Source organism: Urocampus carinirostris, chromosome 1 (genome assembly GCF_059441175.1).
Source record: "Urocampus carinirostris isolate Australia breed hairy pipefish chromosome 1, RoL_Ucar_1.0, whole genome shotgun sequence".
Lineage (NCBI taxonomy): Eukaryota > Metazoa > Chordata > Actinopteri > Syngnathiformes > Syngnathidae > Urocampus > Urocampus carinirostris.
The window spans coordinates 60,058,206-60,071,528 of NC_142349.1; the positions used below are offsets into that span (position 1 = coordinate 60,058,206).

At 36.9% G+C, this 13,323-nt stretch overlaps 1 protein-coding gene across 1 annotated transcript in view; it reads right to left on the minus strand.

Moving 5' to 3' along the window:
• The window catches only part of obscnb (obscurin, cytoskeletal calmodulin and titin-interacting RhoGEF b), a 59,159-nt gene that overhangs the window by 35,546 nt on the left and 10,290 nt on the right, over positions 1–13,323 (minus strand). Inside the window, exons 16-32 of the mRNA XM_088325985.1 lie at positions 12,124–12,393; positions 10,287–10,553; positions 9,254–9,520; positions 8,890–9,002; positions 8,647–8,800; positions 8,416–8,577; positions 8,133–8,237; positions 7,277–7,543; positions 6,074–6,343; positions 5,740–6,009; positions 4,393–4,659; positions 4,051–4,317; positions 3,690–3,959; positions 3,356–3,625; positions 1,504–1,770; positions 769–1,035; positions 180–446 (exon numbers count right to left, since the gene is read on the minus strand). Coding sequence (XP_088182111.1) covers positions 180–446; positions 769–1,035; positions 1,504–1,770; positions 3,356–3,625; positions 3,690–3,959; positions 4,051–4,317; positions 4,393–4,659; positions 5,740–6,009; positions 6,074–6,343; positions 7,277–7,543; positions 8,133–8,237; positions 8,416–8,577; positions 8,647–8,800; positions 8,890–9,002; positions 9,254–9,520; positions 10,287–10,553; positions 12,124–12,393 — 4,020 coding nt within the window. The remainder of the gene's footprint in view (positions 1–179; positions 447–768; positions 1,036–1,503; positions 1,771–3,355; positions 3,626–3,689; positions 3,960–4,050; positions 4,318–4,392; positions 4,660–5,739; positions 6,010–6,073; positions 6,344–7,276; positions 7,544–8,132; positions 8,238–8,415; positions 8,578–8,646; positions 8,801–8,889; positions 9,003–9,253; positions 9,521–10,286; positions 10,554–12,123; positions 12,394–13,323) is intronic.

Genomic DNA, 13,323 nt, shown 5'->3' on the forward strand with positions numbered 1-13,323 from the left:
AGGGACAATTGGAAATCTATTAAACATCAACTCCGTAAATATCAGTACCTTTTAACAACTGCCTTTGCAACATGATTTCAGACATAAAATTTAAATTTATCTCAAATCATGATCAGGGGCTTAAATAAACAATGCTGCTTTCTTTAGCCAATAAATTTAAAATGACAGTGTCATCATACCTTTGATTTTGACAGAGGCCGAGGTTGTCTGCTCCCCACACACGCAGTTGTACTCTCCACTATCTTCGGGCTCTGCTTTGTTGATGACTAGTTCATTCACGCATGCCTGCTGCTTCATCTGGTACTTTTCTCCATATGTCAGCACCTGTCCTCCCTTTGTCCACTCCACAAGGACTAAAGGTTTAGAGGTCTCACAGCGTAGTGTGACCCTGGATTCTTCGTCGGCCTCTTGACACTGCAGCTTCACCGTGAAGAATGGCGGTAACTCTGCATGGCAAAGATTGACTGTCAACATTAACATTTTTTTGCAAGTTCAGGTGACAAAACACATGCTTATTGCCAATTACAGGGCAATACAGTGCGATAGACCAAAAATAATTCACACTTACATTTACATCTGTAGACATTGTGGAGATTCATATAAATCTAACATACAAGACTAGATTGTGAAAGGAAACTAACACAAGAAAAATATATAATAAAGCACTTGGAGATTAAGTTTAAATTCTACTACAGAGACAAAACATTTCCTCCTTAGGCAGAATGAAAATATACTGCAGCTTAATGTGATACAAAGATGAATCCGTACCATTTACTTTTAAGGTTGCTGATGTCTTCTGGTCCCCACAAACACAAGAGTACTCTCCACTATGGTCTGTCTTAGTATTTTTAATGTGAAGCTCACAATATGCATCTTTCTTCTGTATTTCATACACATCTCCAGCAAAGAGAATTTCCGAGTCTTTCCTCCACTGAACATTGGCTGTAGGCTTTGAGAGTTGACACCGAAACATAACAGTATCACCTTCTTTTGCTTCCTGATTCCTGAGCTTTTCTTTGAAAGTAGCAGGTAGAGCTACAACACAGAAACATGTTCATTAATCTATTTTAAATGTTATATGCAATATGCACTTCTTCGAATACTGTTTGGGCTATTTATTAGGGTAAGACTAAAACCACACTTAGAATCTTCCCTCCCGCAGACCAAAACAGTACCTGTCTTAAAACATTGCCATTTTAAAAACTTTTTTTTTTCTGGTAAGTTCTACAATTACTTATTTAAATTTCTCTTAACAAAAGCAGTATAACGTGAAGGATCGAGTGAAGATTAAGGGAGCATATTTTGCTTTGAAATTGCTAAAAAAGTAAGAGAAATCTATATTTCCATATTAGTAACAATTTGAGAAAACTGAAGGTCCTCACATCAAAAGAAATGTGTCACGTCTTTGATCAGTAAAACAAAAAATTACCACCGTGGGCATAAACAATATACACAAATATATAATATTGTTTCAAAATCGATTATGTAAACAAAATTTTTTACCTTTAACAGTCAGCTTGGCCATGCTTTTGGCAGTGCCCACATCACATGTGTAGATGTCAGTGTCGTCTTCCTGAAGGTCTTTGACAGTGAGTAATAAAACGCATTCCTTTTGACTTATCTCATATCGACCGCCGGCCTCAAGCTCAGTGTGACCCCTAAGCCACACAACTGCAGATGGGCTAAGTGCTGTCTCACACTGCAAGGTCACAGAAGACTTCTCATCTGCTTTGCAGTCTTTTAATTCTTTGGTGAATTTATGGATTGGCTCTGTCAGACATTGACAAGAATTATATTATAATTTGCATTTCTTTAGATGTGGTGTGCAGTAGCTTAAGGAATATCAATACCTTATTTTAACCTCAGTAAATATGATTAAATAAAAAGTTTTAAGGTTGCCTAATTATGTAACATTTTGAAAAACAATTAAAATCACTAATTGTATACACTTATTCATATCTGTTTAATTTTTTTTTTAGGTTTTTCAAATGCCTTTCTTTTCAATTGCCTAAAGTTTTTTTTTACATTACACAGCTTAAATTATTTTTCGGGGGTCAAATGAATTGAAATAATTTTAGGTGGACAATAGTCATAAACCTCAGGTTATGACATAACTTTACAATAAGTACGAAATACTAATGTCTATTCCTAAATAAATTATCAGGGAAGTTAAGTCCCCGAATGAGATGAATGTAATTGACAAACTTTAAGAATAATATATGGTTTGCGTTGAAAATCATAGCTGAAATGTATTTACAATTTTGCCATCACTGCTGGGCTGTTGAGCCATTAAAACATTCAGTGCTGTTGATAGATAGACAGGTATCTGTTGAAGTTGTATTTTTTGTATGAATTTAGTAGTTCAGGTGCACACTTTAAAAATAAAAATAATGAAATCTGTATATTGTATTTTTTGTTACTATTGGGCGCACCAAAAAACCCCAAATTGGCCAGAAATTTTAACTTGCGTCTTATAATCTAGTGCACCTAATGTACGTGATATTATCATTTTCATGCAATTATATATCAGTCGATATTCATCGCTGACCGGGTATCAAACCCGTATGGCAACGGTAAGAGCACCGAATCCTAACCACAAGACCACTAGGAACATAGATGACGTAGAAATGGGCAATAGGTTTTATTGCATTATCACACTACAGTATTTTAGTCACAGAACCAGATACAAATGTTGGAGGAATGAGAAAACAGAAAGTGATAAAAATTCGGCATAAAATTTTGTTTCACTTTTTCTTAGCATTATAAGTGACACACATAGTTGAATGCGGGCATCCATGCATTAATTTATATCATTTTGGGATGACCAAATTACTTACGACAATGCCTTTCTCTTCATTTCATTTCTTATGCGCTTTGTAAACTGCGAATTGGCAATACATTACTGTATTTCAGTGGTCCCAACCATTTCTGTACCAAGGAGCAGATTAATGTCTGACAATAACATCAACAACGGGCTGCAGTGACTAAAAATAGTGTGACGATGACATAAAACCTTATGCCTTTCTGTGTATCATCTATATCCCTAGTAGTCTTGTAGATAGGATCTGGCGCTGTCGTGATCTGGGTTTGATTGCCGTTGCGTTCAATTTTTGCAAGTGTGATCAGCAATGTATATCACTGATCAATCAATGCACAACTATTGTACTTGCTGCTTCTAAGTGCAACCCTACCACTTACTGTAGTTTTGATTATGTGTCTTATAGTTTGGTGCACCTTATATAGAATATATGAAAAAAATATCACAGAAGACTAATATTTGGGGGGGGGGGGGTGGTGTCTTATAAGCCATTGCATCTCATAGGGCAGAAAATAATTACGGTAATTTATGACATACCTTTAACCACGAGCTTCGCCTTCGTGGTTGCCCCGCCTATAACCTCACAACTGTACTCTCCTGAGTCGTTGGTAGAGACATTGTGGACTATGAGCTTCATGAGCCTCTCTTCCTTGATGATGTCATACTTCTGACTTTTCCTTATGGTTTTGTTCTCCTTAGTCCATTTGACCATTGAGGTTGATTGTGTCACCTCGCAGAGAAAAGTGGCATCTTCACCTCGAACAACACTGACATTCTCCAGCTCCTTTGAGAGAGATGAAGCTTTTCCTGGGAGAGAAACATTTTGGATATCTTATATTGATTTTTAAAAGTACACAAAAAAAATCATCACCTTCAACAGTCAGTGTTGCTTTTGAAGTCAGATCATTAATGCTGAAAATCACAGAGCCGGCATCAGCAGGAGTAACGTCGTTGACAGTCATCATGTATTTCCTTCCTTTACTGTTGATTTTAAAGCGGCCTCCGCTCGTGACGGTTTGTCCGTTAAGAGTCCAGTTGCAATCGTCGGTGCTCTCGCGAGACAAGATGCACTCGAAGCTGCAAGACTCCCCCTCATTCACCTCAGCTGACTTTAACCATTTTGTAATCCCAATGCCAATTTCTAAAGGGGGAAACACAACATTGGTCATTGAAATGTTACTTCCAGGTGATCATGCGCAGTGTTTAAAGGCCACTCTTACAACGAAACAGACCTCTCACAGTGACTTGTGCTTTGGATACTTCTGTTCCAAGATCACAAGTATACTCCCCTGCATCATTTTTCATCGCATCCTTGATGATCAGTCCCAAAGATTTGCCTGAGTGAATGATTTCATATTTTGGTCCAGCTTTTAACGTGTTTCCCTCTTTCCTCCATGTGGGAGAAACCCTGGGTTTGGATGCTTCACAAGCCAGAGTAATGGAACCTTTCTCCTCTCCAACAACATCATCCAGGGACTTGAGGAAAAGGGCAGGCTTTTCTAGAAAGTTAAGTATGTGGTTCTATTTTTTTTCCATTTTTAGAGCAAACAGTATCAATTCAGGCAGATTCCTACCTTTGATCTTAAGTGTGACTGACTCCTTCACCTTGCGTACCTGAACGGTGATAGTCCCCCCATCTTGAGGGGCCAGGTTCTTAAGAGTGAGCTTATGAACTTTGCCTTCATGGCTGATGGTGTTGACTTCATTGTTGAAGAGTGGTTTATCATTTAGGAGCCAGCGGGCATCTTCATCAGCATAGTTGACCTCACAAATGAACACTGCGTCACTGTCTTCGTCCACCTCCGTGTCAGACAGGTGCTTGGTGAATTTAATTTCACGGACTAAAAATGAAAACCAGGTACTCAGTATCAACTACACTTGGCAACTTAATATTTTCTGTGATGGTGTAAAACCTATTCTGCTTAAAGTGGAAGTTTACCCCATATTTCCGAACAATAATATGTTTTATGGGCCCTGTTTTTTTAATGACGCTAAACACAGCATTTTGATTAATAATGTGTTTGCAGAAAATCAGTAAGAAGCTAAATCCATCTTTCTCAGGGGGCAGCCATTTTAGGAGTTGGTTTCAAGAGATGATGACATCAATGATGCTCAGGTGACGGCTAATAACCAATCACGGTTCACCTGCTTTCTAAAGCAGAGCCATGATTGTTCATTAGCTTAAAGTCTCAGCAACAGGGTGACAAATACAAAGATGAAGAAAATGGGATATGACGGAGACTGGAAATACTGCACTTCAAACTATGGCTAACTTGTTGTTATTGTGCTATTATCACATCAGAACTGTTATAAGTATTGTGTTTATTTTTATTGATATTATCACTGGTGCCGCAGTGACATTATGCGCATTATGACGTTGAGGGATGGGTATTGCGAAGATTAGTGTATAAAATATGTAATTATTGTAACTATTATAATTATTGATATCTGACCTATGTAATAAGTATATCCATGAGATTTTGTTGTATTGGACACAAGAGGAGCTATCTATAAAATGTATTTAATAGGGAAGATAAAGGGGTAGGAAAAATAAGCATCTGCTTCTGACTACCCCTTTTCGAACATGTTGTGTGACATTATTTCGTTGTTGACTCATTGTTTTTGTCCTGTTTTTATTTTTATGTTCGAAATAAAGTTTTCATTCATTCATTCATTCATTCATTCATTCATTCATTCAACATTGATGTCATTATACCTTGACTGTAATTCTTATAATGGCCGTCCCTGGAGATGTATAAATGCAGGTGGATAATGCTTCGTAACTCATATACATGAACAAAAATTGCAGTATTTGGACAAGCCTGGGACCCTCACTATGTTATTGTGATGGAGTCCATTGAGTTGACTTCCACTATAAAATCCAAATTGGACATTTGGTTTCTCCATTGAATTCAAATTACCTTCAACTAGTAGATTGCCTTTCGTCACAGCTGGTCCGGACTGACAGCTGTATTCGCCACTGTCTTCCTCAGTAAGCATATGAATGGTGAGTTGAGCCCTTGTGGCATCTTGCTTGATATTATATTTGTCAGATGCGGCCAGGGGTACTTGTTTTTTAAACCACTGCACTTTGTCTTTGGGCGGGAAGGAGAATTTACAAGTGAGGAGGCCGGAGCTCTTCTCCTTGGCTTTCACATCTTTGATGGGCTCTGCGATCTCAAGGGGACGCTCTGAACGACAACAAAGAATATTAAAATGCTTTGCCAACATGGAGATTACACACACAGTCCCGACCTTTGACTGTAAGCTGGGCCTGTGACTTGCTCTTGCCAGCCGTGAATTGCACAGGTCCGGTCATGGACGCTTTGGTCTTTTTGAACGTAAGACGATGCATGGTGCCCTCTTTCTCTATTTCGAGATCTGGACTCTCCTTCACGGGGACTCCGCTGAGTGTCCAAACGGGTGGTTTCACTATTTCCATACTGATCTCAACTTCAAAGACAGCAGCGAAAGGTTCCATCACCTCGACGGGACTCAACTCTCGCACAATGCTGATGGACTGCTCTACAGAAGTAAAAAATAAAAGCCTTGCTTACAGCTTGTTAGAATAAATAAAAATAAACTCCATAAGCTCACAGTAAATAATAACAATACTGTTTTCTGAAGTAAAACTAACTGTAGTAGTGTAATTAATTTAAGGAGAGCCAGGGTTAAAATCTCTGCCGAGGACATACAATGTGGAGTTTGCATCTAAGCTTTGTGTTGAATTAAAAAAAGAGTATACAAAAGTGCTGGGTGGGATTTGAGTCAGGTAGTTACAGTCCGAATGTGCATAGGATGAAAGGATGAATGAAATATATGCACAAAGCTAAAATTCTAGTATTTTTTTTTTAGAAATGTTTTCAAAGTTTTTAATCAATTTCTTAACTCTGCCAAGTGTAAACATTATATCATCCAAGTACCTTTTAAGTTATACATTATGCAACCATTACAATAATCTATAAGCTATTTGTTTATAATATTCAAATACAATAGCAAATAGTTAATGGTGTTCATCTCTCCACAAATGCTATAGACCAAATTCAAGGACAGTTAAGGTAAAGATTTGATCCTTAAAGGAGGATTCAATATGTATCTCAATGTATTTGAAAACAAGATTTGATTTGGCCCAATTCTATGCAGCCACATCTTTCCAAATTTATAAACCGCTATTTGTTACATCATTACAGCAAATCAAGACCATTCAAAATCCTTTTGAAGTTATTGTATACATGGCACATCAAACATTAATAGCCCATGTGAGTCAAGGTGTGATTTAAAAAAACAGTGGAAACACACGGTGAGTTACAACTAAATCACAGTTTCACGAGTTGGTGTGAACATTTCTAAAATTAAATCTATATACAAAGACAGGAGTATAGAAAAAAATAAACGTCGTATTGTCAAAGACTGGTTACTTCTCTCCTAGAGTTGACTCCTGTGCTTCCATTGTGTTACCTTCCACAAGCAGTTTACAGGATGTCTTGTCATCAAAGGCGTCACACGTGTACGTGTCTTCGTCAGCAGCCTCCACATTGTTGATGGTGAGCTTTCTGTACACATCCTCACTTTTGATCTCGTACTTCTTTCCGGGTTTGAGCTCTGTCTTGTTTTTGAACCACTTGACCTGGGCGCTGGCGCGGGACACCTGGCACTCTAGGTGGCCACGGTGCCTGAACATGGCTATCTTATCCCGGAGTTTCTTCACAAACTTGACGGGCAGCTCTACAGCAAATGGATTGTATTGTATCATGTAGGCGAGTGAGGGAATTAAGTTAGAATCCTGTGTTAGTGTTTTCCTTAATCATTTTATAGAGGAGGAAATAAATTAGAATTCAGGGTTAGTCCTTTTCTTAATGATTTCAAGAGGGAATTAAATTAGAATTCAGGGATAGTCCTTTTCTTAACAATTTCATGGAGGGGAAATTAAATAAGAATTAAGAGTTAGTCTTTTTAACCTTTAACAGGGATTTTTTTAAACAAAATGAAGGTAAAATACGAATAAAAAGGCCCAACCCAATTCCCGTATTGTACTACATTTTGTACTACACAAACGAATATCTTACAAAACACATAAAAAGAAACCACTATATAGTTCCTTTTTCCCCCCCCTAAACATCACCCAATTTATTTTTTTCATTTTAGCCTTTTTGGGATGCATTAAGGTACTTTTTTGTTTTAGTAAGAGTGAGGGTCAATGTTGGTTTTCAACTTCCATGCAAGTTGCAAGTGACCTTTATTTAATCTTCTTGCAACAAACCTTGCAAAAGCATGCAATAAATATACTAGATATGAATGTATTGTTTATATTTACCTTTCACCTTCAGCTGTGCAGTTGATGAAGCCCTCTCAGCTGTAAATTTAATCTCACCTACATCTGCTGGGGACACACTTTTAAACAGCAACACGTATGTCCTGCCTGGATAAAAGAAAATATTGCTATTCAATTAAATAGATGTGACGTGAGTACACTTATGGTCATTTTTAACTAATTTGTAAAAAGTAATAAATGCTTACATGCTGGGAAATAGACTGGGGGGAATAATTTGCATGCAAAATGTTCCTATTGGTTCTCCACACTTTAAATATTGCTCTACCTTCTTGCCTCATCTTGACATTGTCATTTACTCTGAGTTTCGAGCTTCCCTTGTACCACTGACACTCCACCTCGTCGTGCGAGACCTCACAGACAAAAGCAGCGCTCTCCTTCTCCATCACCTCCACATCCTCCAGCTTCTTAACAATCTTTATATCCCTGGCTGCAGTGGAAATCAATTCTATAATGATTTGCTGTAGGAAAATACCAACAGTCAATACAAGATGCTCACCATGAACTGTGATCTTGGCGCATGTGTTGTCATCGGGACTGCGACAAATGTAGGTGCCTGCATCCCCAAGGCCACATTTGTTGATAATTAAGATTCGTTTGAGGCCCAACGAGTGGATGCCGAAATTCTTTCCTGGTTTCAGTTCTACATCATCCTAAAGATTTTTATATAATTTTTTACGTTAGGTTGATTACTTAATACATGTAAGAAATCTCTCCGCAATGAACCGAGCAACATATTTACCTTTAGCCATTTTACATCTGCATTTGATCTGGAAACTTCACACTCCAAGGTGACCTTTTCCTTTTCAGCAACACTGATGTCTTCAATGTGTTTTGAGATTTTAGCAGGAGGCTCTATTGAATGAGAATGGTTTAGACAATTAACTGTCCAAAAAAAGTCACATAATGGATGTATACTTTGTAGTTAAGTTGCTGTGCAAACCAATGGAAAAGTGAAAGCATCGATTATGAGCATTTCCTCTAAAGTTCCAAAACCCATTTTTTCAAGTATTACCAAAAAGAAAAAAAAGAAACCTTAAGTTACAAGATGTCCCCTTTTCCGCAGGATGTGGTATATTGTAGAAATTGTCCTACTACACGTGTACCTGTAACAATGAGTTTGCAGGAAGACCGGACACCTTCTGCCTGGAAACAGATAGTCCCCGCGTCGTCTCTCAATAGGTTTGACAAGGTGAGGCTGTGCGTCTTTCCCAGAGCTGAGATGCGAATAGTTGGTCCGTTTTTTATCCTGATGCCATCCCGGGTCCACAAGCCTTCGACATCAGGTTGGCTGAGCTCCACCTGCAGGCTTACCGTCTCGGTCTCATGTGTCTTGGTGTCAGTCAGACCTTTAACTAGTTCCACTGGCTTCTCTGAAGGTAAGGAAAAATATTATTTTATCTGTATGTTTCAAACACATCAACAATGGATGAAAAATTATATTATAATACATATAGAAACTTTTAATGTCTTAGTTTAGTAAATGTGCACTTTTTCTCAATATATACATGGGTATTATTTTTTGAAAAATATTCTTAAATCATCTCAAATGATTATTATTGCTATTATTTCTTCTCTTATTTTGAAAATGTATAAGAACTTTTATAAATAAAAACGAAAGAAAAATAATACTTGAGTCAGAGGGACATTGTCTATTATTTAGTGCCTCCTTGTGGAAATAAAAACCCTTCGTTCATTAAACAAATGTATATTTCGTTAATTAATAAGCAAAAATACATGAGCTATCATACAAACATGCATTTTTCAAATAGATGTAGGTCGAGGAATTTTCATTTATTTGACATGTCATGAAGCTCACCAAGTGGGAGCTGACATAATTGTCCGCTATTCTGCTCCACAATAAAAAACCTTGTGAAAGGCCAAGTAAAAAAGAAAATAAAAAGAAGCTTTTTGGTCACTTTGAGTATCCGTAGTTTGCATTCTTCCTTGTGCTTTGTAGCATTTATTTTCAGTTGCACTAACTAATACGACGACATGTAATTGGTCAAATATTACAGTGGATCAAGAATATTTTACATTCTTTTTAGTTATTAAAGATTATTTTACTTACTCAACCTTTTCTACATTACTTTACTTTCCAACGTGGTTAATACCAAATAAAATTAATTTCATACGTACTCTCAACAGTGAGCTTGGCCTGAGTTCTGTCATCGAGGGTTTCACATGAATAGAGGCCGCGGTCAGCGCATGTTACGCTCTTGAAGACCAATGCCTGCTTGGCACCGTCCACACGGACCTCCACGCTCGCTGATGTCTGCAGCTTGACACTGTTCTTCATCCAGTGAACTTCATCAGACAGCTTGCTCAGCTCTATCTCCATCTTTACCTCGCTCTGCTCCTCCACCGTCAGGTTCTCAAGCTTTTTCTTGAATGTCACCGGCTCACCTGAATGGTAGTAAAAGATGACAGGTATTGCTTACTTATTAAAACAGTTTTTAAAAATTATTTGGCACCACCAAAAAGTGTGTAGTCTAAGCTATAAAAAGCACTTAACATGAGAGATTACTTCAACTTTAAAATATGTCAAATAAGAGGTGAAAATGTTGTAGTATTATTGTCAGCACCTATTTCAGTACCGCTTAAAAATACAGTTACCGTATTTATTTAAGTATTATGCGCACTTTTCTACCCCCCCAAAAAAAAGAAGATACATTTTGTGTGCGTCATAAACAAGAGCTGAGGTGACAAGCATAGTTGTATTACGGTAGTGTATTATAGTGTTTGTGCGATTATTTATCAGTCAAAGATAGCACGGAATTCAATCACAAAGTATTGGTTGCAGCCACATCTCTCTAGTCTTTTTTAGTAACAATATCCAAATTACTTGTGTGAAAGTTCTATAATAAATACGGTAAATTTTGAAGCCTCGCTTTGCCCACACTGAAACATGAGTTAATCGCTGCTGTTTTGCACAATTAACAATATCTAACATTATAGAGTTTAAATTCAATCTTGTTCAAATTTTTAATGATATATCAGCACCTAGAAGGCAACATGGAGAAAAGGTTTAGTTTTTGACGCCTCTTTCAAGCTCATAGTTGATGATCAGGGTTGGGTAGGGTTAATTTAACTTGATTACTTTCAATTACTTTTGGATTACTCCAATACCAAATATGCTAATAAAAGACAAAATAAACTAAATATGAATAAAATCATGACTCTCAACACGTGGTAAGCTTTCTCTCCTGGCTTTGATCTATTTGATCTCCGGCAAAACTAACATAAAATGCGACAGAAACAAAATGAAAATAAATCCAAACAGCTTTCCAATATCATTTTTGCCGTTCCATGTATTTTGTTGCTCCCCAAGCCTGCACAAAATTTAGTAATTTTATTCATATTTAGTTTATTTTGTCTTTTATTAGTATATTTGGTATTGGAGTAATCCAAAAGTAATTGAAAGTAATCAAGTTAAAGTAACCCTACCCAACCCTGTTGATAATCATGCTAAAATTCTTGGAAATTGAGCAACGAGCCGAAGATTTATTGTACGAGAGACGAATGTTTAAAAATGGAGAAGAAAAGAAGAACAGAAAATCGTCTTTAAACATGCAGTAAATTAAACCAAAAAAGCATGTTGAGGAAAACAACTGTTTGGTGTGTCTGATGATGAACTGAACTTTGAAGGACAATTGATAGATACCGGTACTATAAAAAGTTTTGGTATTGTGTTCATACTCAATGCTGTGAATGAATATATTTTTTTCAAGACCGCACACAATACGACGACATGTAATTCACAATGCTTAAGTTGAGCCGAGAAAAAACACAATTTACAACAATTTTTACTAAAAACTCAAGGGTGCGTGTTATACACGAGTGCGGGTTATGCACTAATAAATACAGTTCATGAAGAGTTCAAGGAAAAAAATAATTATTAAAAAACTCTGATAAAATAAATGCTATTAAAATGTGTTCAACTTTAGAAGGTCTGTCATGAATGCGCTTTCTGTACGTTGCACTTGAAGCGTAGCCTTGCAGTTTCTTCCTTCAGCGTCCACACTGATTTCGCCCGCGTCCTTGAGACTGACAGAAGTGACGGTGACTGTGTGACTGTTGCCACCATGCTCAATCTTATACTTGGCACCATGAGCGATCGGAACATTGTTGTGGAACCATTTGACGAGCGCGTCTGCTGGGGTGACGGCGCATTTGAATATGGCATCTTTGCCCTCCATTGCGGCTACGTTGTTGAGCTTAGTGGTCAGCCTGACGGATCTGGGAGCTGAAAGGAAAGATTGTTATGTAACTAATACAGTAATGTCATAGTATAAATCGCAGTCCCTCACAAAGTAGGCCTGTTGGAATTGCAACGTCGATGCTTCTTTTTTGTTGTGCTTAATTAATGCATTTATTTGAGTTTTAGATTAAAGGATGATTGTAATGGGGAAAAAATCGGAAGCTCGCCTTTATTTTAATATTCTTAACATCCAGATTTGTTCCACTTTATTAAATGTTTAATTCGGAGAGGTGAGGCAAACCATTATTAAATCCCCTTGTTTAAAGCAAACAGCTTCAAAGTGTGTAGAAGGAAGTAATGATTAGAGGGCATGTGAAATACATGCATTTGAACAAGTACAGTACGTTCCTTAAGCTTACCAGTGAATACCAAAATGACTCTGAGAAGTCATGTGAGAAAGTAGCAAATATTATGCTGCCAAATAATAGAATAATACAAAATTGTGATGAATTATCGATGTATTATTTTCTTATTTGAAGATTTCTTTTTAGCGAAATAAAAAAATATGTTTTAAAAAATCCCAACTTATGAACTACTTTAGATTGTTTTGATTGTTTCAAGTATTAATATTTTTTTTTATATTTGGTGGAAAGTAATTCTTAAAGTCTGAAAAAATGCAATGTCAGATGTTTCCTTGATATAAATATGAATGCTAATTTGTAGACAAAAAAGGTAAAATATTTTTTAAAACAGCAACATAAAATGATGAACATTTTGTGCAAATGCGATAAGATTTCATTTTTATTTTGCAGTGTGAGTAATCCACAAAATAACCACCAATAGCCCTAATTTTAGTGCTTCAACCAAGATCTTGCCTTGTGGACTGATGATTAGCATTAAAAAGCTCTTTTAAAGGCCAAAGTATGATTTTGTATTAGATCAAATTAATAATGCCAGCATTGACAGTATTGATGT